Source organism: Anolis carolinensis, chromosome 3 (genome assembly GCF_035594765.1).
Source record: "Anolis carolinensis isolate JA03-04 chromosome 3, rAnoCar3.1.pri, whole genome shotgun sequence".
In the NCBI taxonomy this organism is placed as follows: domain Eukaryota; kingdom Metazoa; phylum Chordata; class Lepidosauria; order Squamata; family Dactyloidae; genus Anolis; species Anolis carolinensis.
Genome location: NC_085843.1, coordinates 9,047,921 through 9,070,286, shown reverse-complemented (window position 1 = coordinate 9,070,286; position 22,366 = coordinate 9,047,921). Strand labels below are relative to the sequence as shown.

Here is a 22,366-nt window from a genome sequence, read left to right as displayed (position 1 = left end):
GCAACACTAAGAAACAATGGAGAAATATTTCCAGGCTACAGGCAATCTCCAAGTTACAGACGAGATTGGTTCTGGAGATCTGTGATGCCTCAGGCACCTTTGGCCCCTGACCCTGTGGCCATTACTGACCAGGACGAAGAAGACTTGGGTTTTTTCCCACGTCAGCAAGATTCAGCTCCTTTCCATATGCCTTCTGTTGACATCTCCGAGCCAGAGCCAATTAAGGATGCCCTTGAAGCAGTGCCGGCTCTCCCAGATTCTCCTGAAGGGTTAGTGTTTGATCGCAGGGCTTTTTTGAAAACAGAGAGATCGCAGAGACAAAGCTTGAGGAGAAGCGCCAGATTAGCGGAGCGTGGTGACAATGGCTAAGCCCAGTTCTCTTGGAAAGAATTTGGGAGTCAGACACCTGGCACGGTGACTATGACAAGCTCAGTTCTCCTGGGAAGTTTTAGGGAGTCAGGCACCTGGTTTGAGAGAGCTTATGAACTTTGTGCTGGGAACTTTATTTGCTTTAATAAAGATATTATATTGTTATTGGCCTCTGTGTTGGTTTTCAGTGCTCTTGCTGCCTAGGGGTGTAACAATATCTGTTATTAAGCTGAATCTGTATGCAGGTCGTAACGGGGACATTTTTAAAGTGAAACTCCAGCCAAATATCTATCTATCTATCTTTGGATAGCATAGATAAGGGTAAATAAACAATCTTTGTTGTCTGTGTCCCTGTTCAGAAGATTCCACCTCACTTTCTGTCTATGTGAGAATTGGATTTTGAAAAATTTGGCTTGTGGAGACACCATTTCCCCATGATAATAACTCTTCCCTTCTTTTCGAGGGGAATATTCCTCACACTTCCTGTTGTCTCTCCCCTGTTCTTAATTATGAATCATTTGTAAGTTGGATGTCTATAACACAGGTACTGCCTACACACAAAAAGAGATTCCATTTAAACATTAGGGAAAATGTCCTGACAGTCAGAGCTGTTTGACAGTGGAATATGCTGTCTGGGAGTCCAATGAAGTTTCTTTCTCTTGAGGTTTTCAAGCAGAGGCTGGATGGATATCTATGGGTAGGGCTTTAATTGTGTCTTCCTTGCTGGAGGAGGGTTGGACTGGATACTTCCAGGTGTTCTGGACTGCAACTCCCACAACTCCAATAGGTACGGGATATAAATAAAACGTTGTTGTTGTTGTTGTTGTTGTTGCAGTTAGCCCTCCATGATTGCGTGTTTACCTTTTGTGGATTTGATTTTATTAATATGTTCTCTCTTTAAGAAATCTCTAGATCCTCCAGCAGAAATTGGCCCTGGAGAGTCTAGAGATTCCTCGAGAAAATACTGTGCTACATTAAATTAAATTTGCCTTTATTTGCTTGTGTTTAAATATTTATATCTAGTCAAAACAGAGTTCATGGGATGGCATAGCATAGTATTAAGCTTATTTTTAATGGCAGAAAAGGTACAACTGGATGCAAAAGAGAACTTAAATGTGCATCTGTATTGCAGAATTGTTGCAGTTTGACACCACCTTAACTACAATGGCTCAATGCAATGGAATCCTGAGAGTTGTAGTTTGGTCAGGCACTGGCAATCTCTGGCAGAGAAGGAAAAATATCTTTAGAAAGTACAACAGTTCCAGTGTTAAGACATGGCAGTAAAAGCAGGGTCAAACTGTATTAATTCTACAATGCAGATGTACCCTTTGGTGTTTGCAAAACACCAACAGTAAGGCTGGTTCTACACTGACCACATAATGTCATTTAAGCTGCACTGAATTGTAGTATGTCATCAGTGAAGATCAATATAATGTAATTTAATGCAGTTCAAACAGCATTATATGGTCAGTGAAGAAGTTTGATATACTTTTAAAATACTCATCTAAGAAAATATTGATGGTTCCAACAGGCTTCATTTCAAGTGCAATGGAGTTAAATGGCAAAGTGCCATGTGGGTAGCGGACAACGGGAACAAATGTTTTGCTCAGTGCTGAATTAGCAACTAAAAACAAACAACTGACTATGTGAACAGGATTGGGAAAAAGGAGACCTACTTGCATCCCGCTCCTTGTCTTCATGATGGGAATGGCCTTCAGGAACTCGGGGTCCAGGCAGTTTTTGTTGGAAGCTGGTTAGGGAAAACAACAAACAAACAAGCAAGAAAGTCAAGTTTTAATAATGGTGATAATAATTCCTTTTAAACTTCTGCACTTGCAGTGGAAGTTGATTATAGAACAGGCATGGGCAAACTTTGGCCCTCCGGGACTCCAACTCTCACAAACCCAAAACGACATCCGAAGTTTCACACACCCCTACTCCAAATGGGCTACCTAGTTTCTTCTTGGTGTCCTCAAAGGCCTGCTCGAAGGAGTGTCGGGCGTCTGGGTTGGGGAACTCGAAGATGTAGGACTCGGTGCTGTCCGCCTTGGTGGCCGTCAGCTCCATCTTGTTCGGCGGGAAGGACATGGTGAAGGACAGCGACTGCTTCTCGGCCAGCTCCCGGTGGATGGACGCCATCAGGTCCTTCAGCACGTCGTCCAGGCCCTGTGGATTGTGCAAGCAGATAGGCATTGTCAGAGGGGAGACATATGGGTGTTGTTGCTATCAAGCAGGCCTGGGCCAACTTCGGACCTCCAGCTGTCTGGGAATTCAACTAAATGTGTTGTCGAAAGCTTTCATGGCCAGAATCGCTGGGTTGTTATTCATTTTCCAGGCTTTATGGCCATGTTCCAGAAGCATTCTCTCCTAACGTTTCGCCCACATTAATTTTTTTTTAATTTATTTACAGTATTTATATTCCGCCCTTCTCACCCCGAAGGGGACTCAGGGCGGATTACAATGAACACATATGTGGCAAACATTCAATGCCAACAGACAAACAATATACAGTATATACAGACACAGAGGCATTTAACATTTTTTCAGCTTCACCGGGAAGCTGTTGCTTCACCGTCCACTAGTGGCTGTACTTCCTCATTCCTTTCCTCGTGTTTTGCTGGCAGTTTTATGGTGCTGTAAATTAGTCAAATTAGCCTCCCATATAAAGCGTACCTAATTTTCCCTACTTGACAGATGCAACTGTCTTTCGGGGCTGCATAGGTCAACAGCAAGCCGGGCTATTTAATGGTCGGGGGCTTAACCCGACCCGGGCTTTTGAACTCATGACCTCTCGGTCAGTAGTGATTTATTGCAGCTGGTTACTAGCCAGCTGCGCCACAGCCCGGAAGGCATCCTCAGAGATTGTGAGGTATATTGGAAAACTAAGCAAGGGAGGTTTATATATCTGTAGAAAGTCCAGGGTGGGAGAAAGAACTCTAGTCTGTTGGAGGCAAGCATGAATGTTGTAATTAGTCACCTTGATTAATGGCCTTGGAAACTTCATTCCTGCCTGGGGGAATCCTTTGTTTGGAGGTGTTAGCTACCCCTGATTGATTCATGTCTGTAATTCCTCTGTTTTCAGAGTGTTGATCTTTATTTACTGTCCTGATTTTAGAGCTTTTTAATATTGATAGCCATATTTTAGTTCATTGTATAATAGTGTAACAGCATCAATTGCCACTTGTAAGCCGCCCTAAGTCCCTTCGGGTGAGAAGGGCGGGGTATAAATAATTGAAATAAATAAATAAATTTTTTTTGTTCATTTTCATGGTTTCCAGCCTTCTGTTGAAATTTTCCACATTTGTGGATTTCAATGGCTTTTCTGTGTAGTCTGACATGATAGTTGTTAGAGTGGCCCAGCTTTTCAGTGTTCTCAAATAATATTCTTCAACTAAAGCTGCAAATTCACCCAGTGAGGATATCTGCACAGAGGTAGCCTGGACTCTGTTGCCTGGAGGCATCCTCTGTTGGGAGGTGTTAACTGCCCCTTGATTATTAGTTGACAAGACAATAAATTAAGAACACCACTTAGAAACAGGGGAACTCCAGACAGCCAACTATCAAGTGCCACCTCTGTTGCCTCCAGGCAACAGAGGCCAGGCTATTTCTATGCATATACCGTCAATGAATGACTTTGCAACTTCATGGTTACTCATGCTATTCAAGCTTGGGAACTGCAATATTCACACTTGCTTTAAACAGACAAGGGTTCTTTCTCCCACCTGGAAATTCCACAGATATATATACACTCCACTTACTTCACTGACAACATAACCTCTGAGGATGCTATTAGCCACAGATGCAGGTGAAACATCAGAAGAGAATGCTGCTGGGACATGGCCACACAGCCCGAAAAACTCACAGCAACCCAGTGATTCCAGCCAGGAAAGCCATCAACAACTCACTGAACATTTATATGGAGAGTTTTAAAACTTGAGACCACTCTTTACAAAAAAATACAGGCCACTAAGGACAATAATACACTTTTGGTGAGTCAGAGGAAGCTCCACAGAGATGGGGATCTGAATATGATTTTAACTCAATTGTTTTTAATACTAATGATATCTAATTCTGTTTTAATATTTGCATTTATTGATTTATTTATTTACCCCATTAATACCCCGCCCTTCTCCACCCTGAAGGGGACTCAAGGAGGCTAACACGTGGCAACTATTCAATGCCTCAACACATACATAAAATTTAAAATAAATTAAAATTAATACATATTAACAGTTAAAAAACAATACATTCAACATTTGAATTGTATTGACATGCTTTTAATTAATGTAAGCTTCTTTGAATCTCCTTTGTGGAGAGAATAAGCGAGACATAAATAAACATAATAATAATAATAATAATAATAATAATAATAATAATAATAATAATAATAATAATAATAATAATAATGTTGTTGGAGGCTTTCATAGCCAGAAGCACTAGGTTGCTGTGAGTTTTTTGGGCTTCATGGCCCTGTTTCAGAAGCATTATCTCCTGATGTTTTGCCTGCATCTGTGGCTGGCATCCTCAGAGGTTCACAGATGCAGGAGAGAATGCTGCTAGAACATAGCCATACAGCCCAAAAAACTCACAGTAACCCAATTATTATAATAATAATTTGGAAGGAGATTTCACAATCCAGAATTGCTTTCCATGTTCACCAGATTAGCTCTCCAAGGTTGGTGGAATATGTCAAGTGCTGGGCGACACTTGATGGATGTGAGGTGGATATATTGAGACACTTACGGCCGTCTGTCTCAATTCTCCCCTCCATTTGGCAACTCAGCATCTGCTTAGTAGCACGAACAAATAGGACTGCATAGCTGTCTGCCGATCCCAGCGGTAATTAGCCTTTATTTACAGGTATATACACAAATAGCTCGGACACATGTTCTAGCAGAAAGATTAATGGCAACTAAAAGAACTCTTATCAGTAAAGAATAGCGCCTCCCAAATTCCATTGTCTGTGACACATTTCCTTCTAGCAGGCAAAAGCGGAAGTCACATTCCTTTACCCTCTAGGCAGTAAATCATTGCTCTATGCAATTAACTACTTCTGTCCTGGATCGCTTACCGAAGCAAACACACACTTACATTGAAACAATGAGTTAAACATTTCACTATATTAGCCATTACTCTGACAGGTTACATAAGAGGGTGTCAGCTGAAGATATTCTTACCTGATGGGGAAAACTGAGTGTTTCGGAAAGCTTGCTGACTTGGCCGAGGGTGCTGAGGTCTTCATCCAAACGGCAAATGGCCTTCTGGATGCTTTCGCGGTTGGTGGACTGAGAAGCCCCTAAAGCCAGGCAGAAACCACAGAGATGCATCAGACAAAAGGAGTCTTGCAAGTTAGTAAGCTATGTTTTACTGCAAATACAAATAATGCTGTATTTTTTGCAAGGGAAGTTTGTGAAACACCAAAAATCTGTTTAGTTTTGAAATATAAAATCCATATGCCCCTCCTTTTTAAATTTTGTAAGTGTTTTGAAAAATTTGGAAGGGGAAATTTTGTTTTGAATCTGAAATTCCAAAATTATTTCATTTTGTTATTCTGCCCATTCATGGCAATAGGAAAACTTCCCGGGCTCACTTCTCTTTCATTTTTACAGCTATCAGGAGGAAACTTGCTACACTTGTAGGACACATTTATGACTGTAAGCCACCCAAGTTTCAGAAAGTTTTGCTCATCCACTGATTTTTGGGAAATTTGTAAAGTTTTAAAGAAACTACAGGAGCTATCCTGTTGAATTTCTCTACACTGACACAACATAACCAGGGCATCGTTTTCCCATTGTTTCAGAAAGATTCACACATCCACTGATTTTTAGGAAATTTTTAAAGTTTTTACAAATATCTTTTTAAAAACAACGACAGGAGCTATGCTCTTGAATTTTTCTACACTGACACAACATAACGAGGGCACAATCCCTCTGAAGTTTCAGAAGTACTTACACATCCACTGAATTTTAGGTTTTTATTTTATTTTAAGCAATTTAATCACCTTGAGAAAATCACACTCTCTCAGCTTCAGGGAATGTTGGGCTTTCAAATTTTTTACAACTTTCTGGATGAAAGATTATTTGATTTTTAATTTTATGATTTGTTTCAATTATAGCCTTTTGAGTTGGGTTGGACTACATGCCCTTAAGGGGTCCCTTTAAGGGAAACTTTAGAGGCTCGTTCCTCCACCATTTTTATGGCTATCGGGATGAAACTTGGGACACTTGTTTTGATTTTAATGATTGTGTTTTGGGCATTAAATTTTTGCCAACTTCTGTAAGCCGCCTTAAGTTCCTTCAGGTGAGAAAGGCGAGGTAAAAATGCTGTAAATAAAAATAACAATAAAACTTGTAGGACACATTTACACCTGTAAGTTTGCCAAGTTTCATGAAGTTTCACTCCTCCACTGATTTTTGGAAATTTTAAAAAGTTTTTACAAATAACATTTTTATAAAAAACTACAGAAGGGATCTCTTTGATTTTCTGGGCAATGAGACAATATATTTAGGGACAATATATTCCACCTAAGTTTCAGAACATTTTGCTCATGCACTGATTTTTTAGATTTTTTTTTTAAAAAAATTCTCTCCTAGATTAAGTTATTTGGAACAGAAGGCTTGATTAAAATGTTTTAATTTGGGTCAGAATGAAGACAATGCCCATGCCAATCGGCCTACCAAAGGGAGTTCATTTGCAACTACAATGCTTGTTTCTGTGATGTCCCATGGGCCATGGAGTCCTGATCCCAGTGCCATTGTGGCTGATGAGGAGGAAAACGGGATTTTTGCCGGCTCAGCAAGAGCCGGAATCTTTCCAGATGCCTGTTGTTGATGTTTCTACCCGAGAGCCCATTACGGAAGACCTTGACCAGGCCTTTCCCACAGCCTCCCCTCCTTTTCCCAGGAAACAGTCCTATGCGGCGGGCAGGAGCGAGAAAGAGCAGGTTCGGAGGAGCTTGAGAATAGCAGCTAAACAAGACGCTAATTAGCCATGTTCCCCTGGGAAATTCTAGGGAGGAACGCATCTGGAGGGAGATGTGTTTCATTCTCCTTTCCCTTGGGAAAGGAAGCTGGACACCTGCTTTGCAGAGAAATGAAACCGGGATAAAAGTGCTGGACACGGAGAATTCCGTGCGGAGTCAACAGATCAACTTCGGGAGTGATTTCGAGGTTCCAGACAAGTGCGGACTTCGCAAAGTCCGCAACTCCAGTTCCTTGCCTTGCCTTGTCTAGCCAAGTATTCAAGAACTATCTTGCCTTGTTTCCAGCCTTGGACCTTGCTTCTAGTATCAAGCCTTGTTTCTAGTTTGCCGTGGACTTACTTTGAACTTTGGAAAGATTTTGGACGTTCCCCCACTCTATTGCTTGTAAATAGAGTCTGTTTCGGTTTGGATTTACAACTTTGGACTCTAATATAAAATATTGGACAATATAACTTTGGACTATTTCTGACCTTTCCTGAAAGGTCTTATACTGGACTATATTTCTTACTTGTTTTTATTATTCTTACATATTTCCTTAATAAAGATATTAGATAGTTTTTGGCCTCCGTGTGTCAGTTCTTAGTGCTCTCGTTGCCCTGGGCGTGACAGTGTCATAGCTAAAAAGGCTCTGTCCCATGTTCTCACACAATATATTACTCTTACTGATGGGACACAGAGGAGGCTTTCTGCAGCAGGTGTCTGTTCTCACATAAACATATGTAAGGAAAGACGTTTTCCTTCATGTATCCAAAGCAATTCAATTATGCAAGCGACATCCTTCCAAGGTGCAAGTTTGACACTTGGGCTATGAATTGCCATGACCAGTTTAGACAGATCTTAATTTGAGCTGGCATATCAACTATTTGATTGATAACAACAGTAGGAACAGCAACAAACCTTTCACAATGTCGACATCTTCCAAGGGTAACTTCCAGAGCAATTTGTACTTGCTGGCTGTGTCTATCACACTGGCGGCTGTGTAACTGGAGAGAAAATAAGACAAACAAAAATTGAGACATTGTGGATTGCAATATTCAATGGGACCACTAGGTGGCCAAGTTGACACACTTTTAGAAGGGAAATGCATGCTGCAAATACAGTAGAGTCTCACTTATCCAACATAAACGGGCCGGCAGAACGTTGGATAAGCGAATATGTTGGATAATAAGGAGAGATTAAGGAAAAGCCTATTAAACATCAAATTAGGTTATGATTTTACAAATTAAGCACCAAAACATCATGTTATACAACAAGTTTGATAGAAAAAGTAGTTCAATACGCAGTAATGTTATATTGTAATTATTGTATTTACGAATTTAGCACCAAAATATCATGATATATTGAAAACATTGACTACAAAAATGCGTTGGATAATCCAGAACGTTGGATAAGCGAGTGTTGGATAAGTGAGACTCTACTGTAATAACAAAGACTGGATGAATATTGAAGACAGTCAAAACAGAAAGTGCAAAAATTGGTTTACAGCTAGGCTTCATTTAGCGCAGGCATGGGCAAACTTGGGCCCTCCGGTAGGCTGTTAGGAATTGTGGGAGTTGAAGTCCAAAACACCCGGAGGGCCCAAGTTTGCTCATGCCTGGTTTAGATTATGGGTTTTGTAATAGTTCACTTACAGACTCATGGAGCTTCGGCGCAGGGACCCTGACTTGCGCTTCAAAGTGGTGCAGACCAAAAGGTCTGTGAAGAGGAAAAGGGAACGGTCTTTCTTTCCACCGATGGCTTTCTGCAACGAGACAGAGACACCGTCAACAAACAAAAATTATCATCATCATCATCATTATCTGTATAAGGGTGAACTACAACTCCCAGAGCAAGAAGTGAGTGAAGCTACTTGGTCCATCCTCCCCCAATCTGCCCCAGGACAGAAAGGGGTTTATGGTGGTTCTGTGTGCCAATTTTGGTCCAGTTCCGTCACTGGTGAGCGTCACAGTGACCTGTGGAAGTCGTAGCGATTGAAAGTACTACAAATCCCATCACCCATGGTCCATCGTCCCGCGAATGGCACCAGGATGTAAAGTGGGTCATGGGGGTTAAGCGTGTCAAGTTTGGGCCAGGTCCATCGTTCCTGGTGATCACAGCGGCTTGTGTTAGTGGTGGCCAATCAGAAAGCTGCCACATACACACATACAAACATACCCCGCCCGCCCGCCACATACAAACATTGACTTTTATTATATAGATAGATATCCTGTTTTTTCTTCCATATCCGACAGTTACCCTTGTACTTGTACCACTTCTCTCTCAATAATAATTTGAATCATTTCACCCTATTATGGCACCTCGGTCGAATGAGCAACCTCCCTTCGTTGTGGAAACCCATTGCATAATACGTAGCTGGATTCCCTGCCACTGGGGAGCTGCGCCTGCTAAGGAACGCCACTCGCTCATTACCCCGTTGTATAATTAAGGTAATAAACCTTGCTCGTCACCCTGGGGAGTATTCCCTTTATTTAAATAGATCCAAATTAAACACACTTAATTCTACTAAGAATCCACACAAGGGATGGGAAGGAGGGGAGCATTAGGGGGAAACGTGTGTTTTTAAAACGGCAGCAAGATTATAGCACTTTGAACTGCTTTAATTGTCACAAAACACTGCCATATAATCCAGTATCAGAATATATATATATTATCTGCTTTGAACTGGATTATATGGCAGTGTAGACTCCTATAATCCAGTTCAGAGCAGATAATATTGATTCAGAAACTGGATTATATGCTAATGTATGAATCATATGGCAATGTAGACTCCTATAATCCAGTTCAAAGCAGATAATATGGATTCAGAAACTGGATTATACGGTAGTGTAGTTCCAGCTTTAGCCTCAGAGGAAGGCAATGGGAAGCCTCTTCTCAACAAGTCTTGCCAGGAAAAATATGTGATATGGTTGCCTTACGGTTGCCATTGGTGGGAAATGACTTGAAGATACCTAACAACAACAACAACAACAACAACAACAACAACAACAACAACAGAAGCAGCAACACCATCACTACCCTCTGCAAGAAAATTCATGTAATCACTTTCTAACCATGATGTATAGGAGTAGTTCCAACTAGCCAAATCATGAATATAGATAATACAAGAACTCTTTCTCCTCTACATTAGATGAACAGATAGATAGATCAGTAATTAAGGCAATTAAGTCTTGCCAGGAAAAATATGTGATATGGTTGTCTTATGGTTGTCATTGGTGGGGAATGACTTGAAGGTACACAACAACAACAACAGAAGCAGCAACAAGATCACTACTCTCTGCAAGAAAATTCATGAAATGACAAACGCCAAGATTCCATAGGATGGACCTATGGCAGTTAAAGTGCTATCAAACTGTTATAATGGTCTGTCTGTCTACTGATCTATCAATCGGTTCATCTAACTGTAGAAGAGAAAGAGTAGAAATATTCATGATTTGGCTAGTTGGAACTAACCTATAACTCCCTATAAAAATGGTTAGAAAGTCTTAGATATAGAATATAGCCATATATATATATATATACACACACATATACATATAGGTAAAGATAAAGGTTTTCCCCTGACATTATGTCCAACTCTGGGGGTTGGTGCTCATCTCCATTTCTAAGCAGAAGAGCCGGTGTTGTCGGTAGACGTCTCCAAGGTCATGTGGCCAGCATGACTGCATGGAGCGCAATTACCTTCCCACCAGAGCGGTACCTATTGATCTACTCACATTTGCATGTTTTCGAACTGCTAGGTTGGCAGAAGCTGGGGCTAACAGTGGGTGCTCACTCCTCTCCCCGGATTCGAACCTGCAACCTTTCGGTCCACAAGTTCAGCAGCTCAGCACTTTAACATGCTGCGCCACTGGGGGCCCCACATACACATATAGATACAGTAGAGTCTCACTTATCCAACACTCGCTTATCCAACGTTCTGGATTATCCAACGCATTTTTGTAGTCAATGTTTTCAACACATCGTGATATTTTGGTGCTAAATTCGTAAATACAGTAATTACTACATAGCATTATTGTGTATTGAACTACTTTTTCTGTCAAATGTGTTGTTCAACATGATGTTTTGGTGCTTAATTTGTAAAATCATAACCTAATTTGATGTTTAATAGGCTTTTCCTTAATCCCTCCTTATTATCCAACATATTCGCTTATCCAACGTTCTGCCAGCCCGTTTATGTTGGATAAGTGAGACTCTACTGTACATCTATGTCTGTTTGATGCTGTGATATATATTTTGTTATTATTTTTTGCTATTCCTTTTTTGTTTGATTTCATCCCTATATATTAAATGCAGTTTTTTGTAGTATAAAATGTGTATTAATAAACATGTATTTTTTAAAAAACATTAGAATTGTGTAATGTAGCTGCACCCAAAATTATTTTCGCCAGTTTATAAAGGGACATAGACCTCCGTTTTGTGGTCTGAATTTAACCAAAGTAAACCCATTGAATTAGTGGTTTTTACTCTGGGAACTCTATTCCAAGGCTAGATCTAAACTGCCATATAATCCAGGATCTGATCCCAGATTATCTGCTTCGAACTGGATTATATAAATCTCGGGTGAGAAGGGCGGGGTATAAATGTTGTACATAAATTGTAAATAAATACATTATCAGATAATCTGGGATGGGAAACTGGATTATATGGCAGTGCAGATGGGGCTAAAGCTTGGATCTACACTGCCAGATAATCCAGTTTAAAGCAGATAACATGGATTTTATATGGCAGTGTGGAAGGGGCCTAAGTTGCACTGAATGGACAGTTATAAAATGCCTAATGCCAAGAGACAAACGAATTTCAATGCCATCCCTCAAAATCTGCAAAACTGTATTAAAAAAATAAATATGACAAAATTTATGCAGATTTACTCTATTTGTATAATTGTCAAGGATGGCAGAATTCAGTTTTTCTGCAGGCAGAACATAGAGTGACTCTGGCATGGCATTTCCTTCCTACTTCCTTTGCACAGCCAGAAATACCCATTCAGACTATGCATTTATTCAAATTATTCATTAAATATTCATCTAAGGCGTCTTTGATCACCGACTTCCCTGAGGCGACATATAGTAAATAAAGGCATAAAAACAAAAAACATTAAATAAACCATCAAAACCACTTAAAACGCCTTAAACTCTCGTATGGAAACTCTGGTCGCCACCACAGAGTACTCAAAGCACAAAAGCCAAGCCAAATTTCATGCTGGGCCCTTTCTAGCTGCCTATGATAGCTTTGCTAAGCTTTTATGGCTTTAATTATATTTTATTGTTTTACTCTATTTATGCCCTGCTGCGGCATAAAAGGGTAAAAATAAAAACACGGCTCTCTGAAAGAGTTTTGGTTTCCATCAACTACAATGTCCCAGATTTGGACAAAACAAGGAAATGGGTATTGGTTGCAAACTGTAAACAGAAGCTTCACATTTCTTCACTTGGATGTGAAAGGAAGACCACAGGATGAATCAGTATTGAAGTCAAATACAAGCCAGAACCCTTCCCTATGCTATCCAAAGCATGCATGTATGTGTATCTATATATGTATATATGTATGTTTGTATGTGTATGTATGTATGTGTATATGTGTGTGTGTGTATGTATGTGTGTGTGTGTGTGTGTGTGTGTATGTGTGTATATATATATATATATATATATATATATATACACACACACACACACACACACACATATACACACACACACACACACACACACACAGAGTAGAGTCTCACTTATCCAAGCCTCGCTTACCCAAGCCTCTGGATTATCCAAGCCATTTTTGTAGTCAAGGTTTTCAATATATCGTGATATTTTGGTGCTAAATTCGTAAATACAGTAATTACAACGTAACATTACTGCGTATTGAACTACTTTTTCTGTCAAATTTGTTGTACAACATGATGTTTTGGTGCTTAATTTGTAAAATCATAACCTAATTTGATGTTTAATAGGCTTTTCCTTAATCCCTCCTTATTATCCAAGATATTTGCTTATCCAAGCTTCTGCCGGCCCGTTTAGCTTGGATAAGTGAGACTCTACTGTGTGTGTGTGTGTGTGTGTATATGGCTGGAGTTACACTTAAAAATGCACCTGTTCCAACTTACATACAAATTCAACTTAAGAATAAACCTACAGAACCTAGTCCCAACACTAGGTACAAAGGTGACCTATAATAATATAAGGAATATTTTTATTTATTTTTATTTACAGCATTTCTCATCCTGAAGGGGATTTAGGACAGATCAAGGAACACATATTAGGCAAACATTCAATACGCTATACCCAGACAGAACAGACAACAGATAGAGGTATATAGGTATTTCCCATCTTCAGCGTCTTGGAAATTGTGCTCGATTTCGGCCACGGAGCGTGTGTGTGTGTGTGTGTGCGCGCTGTCGCTCCATCCTCCATATCAAAGAGCCCTGTTCACAGACTTCCTTCTTTTTTTGATATCCAGCATTTTTTCTGGTATTTCCTTTATGGTGCCATTAAAATACCTCCCTGCTTAAGCAGTACCTATTTATCTACTCACAGCTATTTTCAATCTGCTAAGTGGGCAGTGAACTGAGCTAATGGTCAGGTGCTCACCCCGACTTGGGCTTTGAATTGCTAACCTTACAATTTGTAAGATTTATTGCAGCTGGTGGTTAACCTGCTAGCTAAAGCCTGGCCCTAGCCAAGTTTTCTATCTTAAACAGAATTTAAGACTATTTTGAGACCATGGCTAAAGTATTTTAATATCTTGTGCCTTTTTGATTGGCTTAAACCAAGGTATTAACACAGTATGATCTTTGGAATGGGTTAGAATAACAGCGCTCCATGCAGTTATGCCTATGGCCACATGACCTTGGAGGTGTCTACGGACAACTCCGGCTCTTCAGCTTAGAAATGGAGATGGGCACCAACTCCCAGAGTCGGAGTCGACTAGACTTCATGTCAGGGGAAATCCTTAACTTTACCTTAAACCAAGGTATTAACACAGTATGATCTTTGGAATGGGTCAGAATTAAGGCTGGTGAAAGAAACATGTCAAAATAAGAACAGAAAGGGGATATTAGACTAGAGTGTGTTAAATGTGTGACTTCCTTTTAATTTCCTATCCACTGTAAAACGAAACAAAACAAAACCAGAACGGTTACATCTATCACAGGACATGACGGCTTTAGCTTGAAGAACTTTTTAAGCTTTCTTATCTCATCTGGCACAAAAGGGAGGAGTTGGTGCCTCTCATTCTATAATGCATTCACATGTCCTTTCATTTCAAGCTTGCCAACAGATCAGAAGTTATATCTCATCAACCGTCGAGATGCCTTCTGACTGGCCCCACCCTTGGTCTCTGCCAGAGATGCCCACTTTGAGAAGGGCCACAGACTTACCACTTCCACCACCATCTCCTGGCGCAGGAACCTCCGCAGCGGGGCCTGGAGCTGCAGAGAGAAGGCGTTACATCCGTTAGAGAAGTCACCAAATGCTCAAGGGAGACCAAACAACTAATGTCAAAACTGCTATGAAGAAGGCTAGATGGTGGTGCTGCAGGGACAATAATCTGGTTTGTAACATCAATAACAACAAGGAGCTTATAGTAGATTTAAGAAGGAATAGATAAGTAATTCAACTGTTGGTTATAAATGGAGATCAAGTGGAGCGGGTGGCCAGTTTTATGGTGTTAAGGAGGACCTGACCTAGGGCACTCATACTGTGGTGTTGGTTAATACAGCCCAGGAGAGATTGTATTATCTGAGACTTCTAAGGAACCAACACCTGAATTAAAAACTGCTGGTGACTTTCAACTGCTGTGCTCTAGAGAGTGGCTGAACCTACTGCATTTGCAGATTTGGTAACTGCACAGAGGCAGACAGGAAGGTGCTCCAAAGGGTCCCCACTTCTGCACAGAAAACCATTGTTTGCTCTCTTTCTCCCTTCTTTGGATGAATTTTACAGGTTCGCAGCCTTAAGAAAGCTCAGAGCATTCTTGGGGATCCATCTCACTCTGGATATTCTTTTTTTTTTTTGAATTATTGCCATCTGGCAGACAGTACAGGGTGATAAAGGCAAGGACAAATAGAATGGAAGATGGCTTTTATCCTAGAGCTGTGGCTGTGTTGAACTTCGTGGCTTCACATTGATGTGGCATTGGGGGCTGTGCAGTGGTGGCTGGAGTGTGGAGGGATGGTTGTGCTGTTTTTGTGATGTAAGCTGGGGAAGGCTTTTAATTTGGTGGTACAATGTACAAAAACAATACATTTATTCTATTATATTCTATTATTCTAAATGAGACGTTGGCTGGAGATGACCTCCAGCCAAAGCATCTCAGTCTATACAGTCAGTCCCTGAGTTATAAACATCCAACTTACAAAAGGGAGCAAGCTTGTTTTCTGCTGCCCTGCAGACTAGGACACGGAACAATGGCTTCAAACTACAGGAAAGGAGATTCCACTTGAACATCAGGAAGAACTTCCTCACTGTGAGAGCTGTTCGACAGTGGAACTCTCTCCCCGGGGCCGTGGTGGAGGCTCCTTCCTTGGAGGCTTTTAAGCAGAGGCTGGACGGCCATCTGTCGGGGGTGCTTTGAATGCGATTTCCTGCTTCTTAGCAGGGGGTTGGACTAGATGGCCCATGTGGTCTCTTCCAACTCTACTATTCTATGATTCTATGAAAAGATTTCTACTTAAGAATGGGGCTGGGACAACAGGAAGTGAGATAAATCTGCCCTTTGAAAGGAAATTAATTCTTGGGAAAAGGTGTCTCCACTGAAACATTCTCACCAATCCTTAGATTCACAAGAAGCCAAATTTTCCAAAATCCAATTATCACAGGGAGAGGGGCACAGACAGCAAAACCAACTCAACAAGGGTGTTAACTCCTTCGCTATGCTATCCAAAATGTGCATGAGCATATATATATATATATATATATATATATATATATATATATAGAGAGAGAGAGAGAGAGAGAGAGAGAGAGAGAGAGAGAGAGAGAGAGAGTTCGGAACTTGGGGACCGCTTATATATGTATTTTGGTGTATTTATTTTATGTTGATGTGCTTTGATTGTGTTGCACCCTGCCTTGAGCTGGTAGGGGAGGCAGGTAACCAATGAATAATAGTGATAACAGTCACAACAACAATGACAACAACAGCAATAATAACCATCAATCACCTGAGGATTAAGGTCTATTGGAGAGGCCTTTGTGTTCCATCGCTGGGAGAAAGACGCTTTATGAGGATATACGCATCCCTCTCCTAGAAGACCCACCTGGAACCAATACTCTTATCACTTTGCTACCAAGTCAGAACATGGCTTTTCACAAGAGTCTTTGCAGATATAATTCCTTTCCTCCAACTTATCCATGCACAATTTTATCAAATGGCTTAATATGTTCCTAGTCTGTCTTCAGAGAACTGGCATGGTGGAACGGTTTAGTATCGGACTCTGGAGGCTAGCGTTTGAAACCCTTTCTTGACCACAGAATCCCAGTAGATCACTCTGAGCAACTGACTCTCCCTTCCAAAAACCCTTTTGAAGCAATGTGTGGAGGAGGACTGGACCTCTGTGCTTGGGGGTAGGTGACCTAAAGAGGTTGATCACCCTAAAAGAGAGGTGTAAGAGTATGTCACTTTCCAATTCCTATGGAGATCCTTCTTCCTCATCTTTGACAAATCTGTTTGGGGTAAGCAACAAGGATCATACAACTTTATTGCAATAGCCCTTGGCTGTCCATCTGCTTCCTGTCAAGGTTATGGTTTTATTTAGTGAAATGTTTAATTCATTGTTGTAATGTAAGTGTGGAAATTTGCTCCGGCAAGCATTCCAGTGCTGAAGAAGTTAATTGCATAGAGCATTGATTTACTGCTAGAAGGGCAAAGGAATGAGACTTTTTTACATACATAGCAGGAAGACATGTCATAGACAATGGAATGTGGGAGGCGTTTTCTTTACTGATAATGAATGCTTTCAGTCGCTATTATGAACTGCTTGAGACAAGATGTGTTTAGTAGTTTCTCTTTATGTAAATAGTTGTAGATAATGTCAATAATAATAATAATAATAATAATAATAATAATAATAACAGGCTTGGAATTGCCGAGATTGACTGATGACAATTTACTTTTCCATGAGACTGGATAAGCATGCCATGTCTTCGGAAGGAGAGGAGTCTGAGACACAGAATAGGTATTTGTCTCAATTAACCTCTCATCATGCACTGACACTTCCAGACAAAACTCAATGGACTGATGACTAATAAAGCACTCTAGAAAACAGGTCCAGATTATCAGAATAACCACATTATCCCATATGAGACTCTTTTGAAATCTTTGGGGGAGTCCCTTCCCTTCGTCCCACCACCGTCACACATTTCCAGGCAGTTTTGGAGAAACCTACGTCTTCCATTCCCTCGATGTGGGACTCGATTTCCTGCACGATCCGGGCGTTCCTCTCCACCTCCTCCGCACTCTTCATCCCTTTGTTGATCCTCTCGGCCACCTGCTTGATGCTCCTCTGGGCTTCTAGTAAGAAGGGATGGTCAGGGTGTTCTTCTGGGGTATGTTTCAGGAGGTCCTGATGGCAGAGGAAAGGGGGAGAAAAGCCACATGTAACACGAGATTTGTTCCTGGGTTATAAATGTCATTTCATAATTGGTTCTATCATAAAACATTGAAAAAGTTTATTAAACTGCAAAAACTCTGTTTTTGTGAGAGGAACAGACTGCTATCGCACATTTTGCACTAGTTTTTCAATGAATACCTGTTGGGAATCACCCTGGACTACTCAAGTCTAAATGGAGTCAGATAGATGATAGAATTAGATTGAGGGAATCCTTTCCCTGTTTCAAAGCATGCCTAGATAGGCTTTACTGTGTTTCCCTCTATCCTGTTTATGTCACATCCCTTACTTTGAAGTTAGTAGAAATGTGACTCTCCAGGGACACTAACTTCTCATTGGTCAGAATGTCTTTTATGGCCCCAATAAACTGGACCATGAGGTTGGAACCATTTTGGTTCTCTCTTCTCCCTTTGTTCTTCAAGCTAACAACAACACCTTGCCACTCCTCCAGGCAAGATGTAACTATTTAGATGTTTGTTATTTTTCCTTTCTTATTTTTCCTAGAAACCAGTCTAGAGTAGACTAGACAGCTCCCAAGCCTTTCTATCTACAATGGAATTCTTTTTACCTGAATAAATGTTTTTGAACTTTTACTGAGACTCTGCATTCCATTGCCATCCTAAGTTGAAAGGCTTCTCTTTGCTCGCCCCGTGTAAATAACTGTTGCATTTGAAAGCTTTTGCTTTGGCTACTCTGCTGATTTTGGTGGAATCTCTCCCAGAGAGGGTTAAATTGAGTCTAACCGCTCAGAGATTACCACAACAAATGTGACATGTGAAAAGGAGGAAGGAAGGAAAGGAAGGAAGGAAGGAAGGAGAATGAGAGGAAGGAGAAAAAGAAAAACAAAAAAGAAAGAAAGGAAGAGAAATGAAAGGAGAAAGGAGATAAAGTAGTCTGACAGGGGTCTCAATGACAATGACTATGCAATTTTCCCAACAATAATCACATAGTTTTGGTAATTAGTTGGGCCATGAGCAATGGTGCTCTCTTTTGGGTATCATTTAGAACGGGCATGGGCAAACTTGGGCCCTCCAGGTGTTTTGGACTTCAACTCCCACAATTCCTAACAGCCTACCGGCTGTTAGGAATTGTGGGAGTTGAAGTCCAAAACACCTGGAGGGCCCAAGTTTTCCCATGCCTGTGTTAGAAGCTGCCTTCCATCAGAACAGTTCCAGGCAAGATCTCTGGAAGCACAAGGCAGGCAGCTGCGTGAGGCCAGCCTCTTTCCTCTAACCACCTCTCCAGGCTATTCATCACAGCGAAAGCAAATAAAACTGGCTGGTTAATTGGCCAGCAGTCAGGGAAGGATGGCTGAGCTCCCAAGTAATTGGTGGTAATTTAGTGCCAACCCGGTGGTACATGCAAACATCCATCAGGGCTGGAGGAGGCACGGAAGAGGCTTCGGAGTGGGTGGCTTGTTCCTTCTGTCGGTGCCGTTTGCAAAAGGAGGCTGCAGCAGCCAAAAAGGGTTTAAAACTCCCAGGAACCTCACCCATGGTTTAAGGCATGCTCGAATATTTTCTTGCATACTTAAGTCTCTGGGAAGAATATGTCTTTGATTAGTCATTTGGGTAGCCTCCTCTCTTCTTATATACAGAGATCGAAAGGACAAGAAATAGATAGACAGACAGACAGAAGGTCTAAAGCACTCTCTCTTTACTTGTGGGTCTAAAACACTATATACAGTAGAAAGAAGGGAAGACGAGGGGAAGGAAGAAAGGAAAGGAAGGGACAAGAAAGGAAAGAAAAAGAACTGTGGGAAGGTACTGTATATACTTGAGTATAAGTTGGGGTTTTCAGCCCTTTTTTTTACGACTGAAAAAGCCCCCCTCGGCTTATACTCGGGTGAGGGTCATGGTTGGCTTATATTTGGGTCAGCTTATACTCGAGAATATATGGTACATTTATTATTTTTCTCTATTATTGTTGATACTATTACATTTATTTTACTCCATTTTTATTATTATTAATAATACATTTATTATTTCATTCTGATCTTATTATTCTTATTGCATTTATTATTTTCCTCTATTTATTATTACAGTAGAGTCTCACTTATCCAACATAAACGGGCCAGCAGAATGTTGGATAAGCAAATATGTTGGATAATAAGGAGGGATTAAGGAAAAGCCTATCAAATTAGGTTATGATTTTACAAATTAAGCACCAAAACATCATGTTATACAACAAATTTGACAGCAAAAATAGTTCAATATGCAGTAATGCTATGTAGTAATTACTGTATTTATGAATTTAGCACCAAAATATCACGATGTTTTAAAAACATTGACTACAAAAATGCGTTGGATAATCCAGAATGTTGGATAAGCGAGTGTTGGATAAGTGAGACTCTATTGTACTTGTATTATTTTCCTGTATTATTCATTATTATTATTATTATTATTATTATTATTATTATTATTATTATTATTACATGTATTATTTTACTCTATTATTATTAAAAGGATACATAAGCACATTTACATTGAAGAAGATGAGAATAATGATTTGATCAGATCTTAAATTTGAGCTTTATGTAAATATTCAAAAACATTTAACCTACTGATGCCTCAATTAGTGTAATTTTATTTGTATCTGTTTTTATTTCTGAAATTTATCACCCTCGGCTTATACTGGAGTCAATGTTTTCCCAGCTTTTTTGTGGTAAAATCAGGTGTCTCGGCTTATATTCGGGTTGGCTTATACTTGAGTATGTACAGTATATATATATATGTGTGCGTGTGCGTGTGAAAATATGTATGTTTGTTTGCACCACAAAGGCGGTTAACTTTGGACATGGTTTTGAACCTTGTTTTATTGTTTTAATGTTGTGTGTGTATTTGTGTTTTATTAACTTTTATGATGATTTATTTTATGATTGATTGTTTATATTGCCTATTTGCTTGTTTATCATTTCATGTTGTTAGCTGCCCTGAGTCACCACGGGGAGATGGGGTGGGATACGAATAAGGTTTTGATTGATTGAAGGAAGGAAGGAAAGAAGGAAGGAAGGAAGAAAAAGGAAAGGGGAGAAGAGAAGAAAGAAAGTAATTGGGCCCCAATGGCACCCAGGTAACACCAAAAGCAGCTATATCATATTTATATTGCAAGATACATACAGAACTCAAGATACATACATACATATCACAAACTAAGAGAGCATGAGATCTAGATAAACAGCTATAGATAGAAAGACAGCACAACATATCTATCATCCATCCATCCATTCGTCAGCTGCAGATCAGCCACCAGAAGCTGATGGTTTAACTGGTATGATTTAGAGAGGATTGTGCGCTTTCCTGGGCCCTCAAGTTGGGGAAATGATGGTTCTCTCTGAGAAAAACAGCTCAGAAAGTACAGGGTGTCAAGGGCAGGCAGGAGAGTTAGAAGCAGCAACAGCAAATAAGGAATTGAGTGAGGAGCTGAGTGATAAGGAGCGTTGTCATGGAAACCCACCTGCAGCCACGGAGATCAAAAGAAGTTTACAAATCAGAGCCGAAAATAGACTGCAAAGGTTGGAGAAATTATGTGGGAAAGTTGTGGGAAAAGTTCACAGGAAACAGAATGCTTTCATGGGTGTCTATTAAACAACAAGTTGTTCACCTTAAGGTCAGTTCAGGCAACACTGCATTAGAGTGAGAAGATAAGCCTGAGTTCTCTTGTTCCTGGTCCAAGTAAAGCTTTGATTTTGGATGTAATACAGTAGAGCAGGGGTCCCCAAACTAAGGCCCGGGGGCCGGATGCGGCCCTCCGAGGTCATTTACCTGGCCCCCACCCTCAGTTTTATAATACAATATATTGTATATACATATAATATTGATAATAATATTATAATGTAATACAATATAACACTAATAATAATACCATATAATAATATTAATTATATATTCTATAATACATATAATATTGCTAATAATTACAGTATAGTGGTATAGTTCAGTATAGTAATATATAATGCTAATATTGTGCTATGCTAATAATGTAATATATTGTATGTACATATAATTTGTAAGCCACTCTGTGGTCCCCTTTGGGGTGAGAAGGCTGTGATACAAATGTAGTAAATAAATGCAGTAAATAAATGAATAATAAATAAATACATTTTAGACTTAGGCTTGCCCAAAGTCTGAAATGACTTGAAGGCACACAACAACAACAACAACAACAACAACAACAACAACAACCCTAATTAACTTGACTATCTCATTGGTCAGAAGCAGGAGCACACTTCCCATTGAAATCCTGATAAATGTATGTTGGTTAAAATTGTTTTTATTTTTAAATATTGTATTGTTCTTTCATTGTTGTTGTTGTTCTTGTTGTTGTTGTTTTTGCACTACAAATAAGACATGTGCAGTGTGCATCGGAATTTGTTTGTATTTTTTTTTTCAAATGATAATCTGGCCCCTCAACAGTCT

At 40.1% G+C, this 22,366-nt stretch overlaps 1 protein-coding gene across 2 annotated transcripts in view; it reads right to left on the bottom strand.

The window, feature by feature from the left end:
• The window catches only part of arhgef17 (Rho guanine nucleotide exchange factor 17), a 262,211-nt gene that overhangs the window by 29,455 nt on the left and 210,390 nt on the right, over positions 1-22,366 (bottom strand). The window contains exons 6-13 of one of the 2 annotated variants that reach the window (XM_062974485.1): positions 17,727-17,903; positions 16,503-16,598; positions 14,721-14,771; positions 8,983-9,092; positions 8,249-8,334; positions 5,547-5,665; positions 2,322-2,535; positions 2,046-2,119 (exon numbers count right to left, since the gene is read on the bottom strand). In XM_062974485.1, coding sequence (XP_062830555.1) covers positions 2,046-2,119; positions 2,322-2,535; positions 5,547-5,665; positions 8,249-8,334; positions 8,983-9,092; positions 14,721-14,771; positions 16,503-16,598; positions 17,727-17,903 — 927 coding nt within the window. The remainder of the gene's footprint in view (positions 1-2,045; positions 2,120-2,321; positions 2,536-5,546; positions 5,666-8,248; positions 8,335-8,982; positions 9,093-14,720; positions 14,772-16,502; positions 16,599-17,726; positions 17,904-22,366) is intronic. The other variant, XM_062974487.1, reaches the window with a different exon arrangement.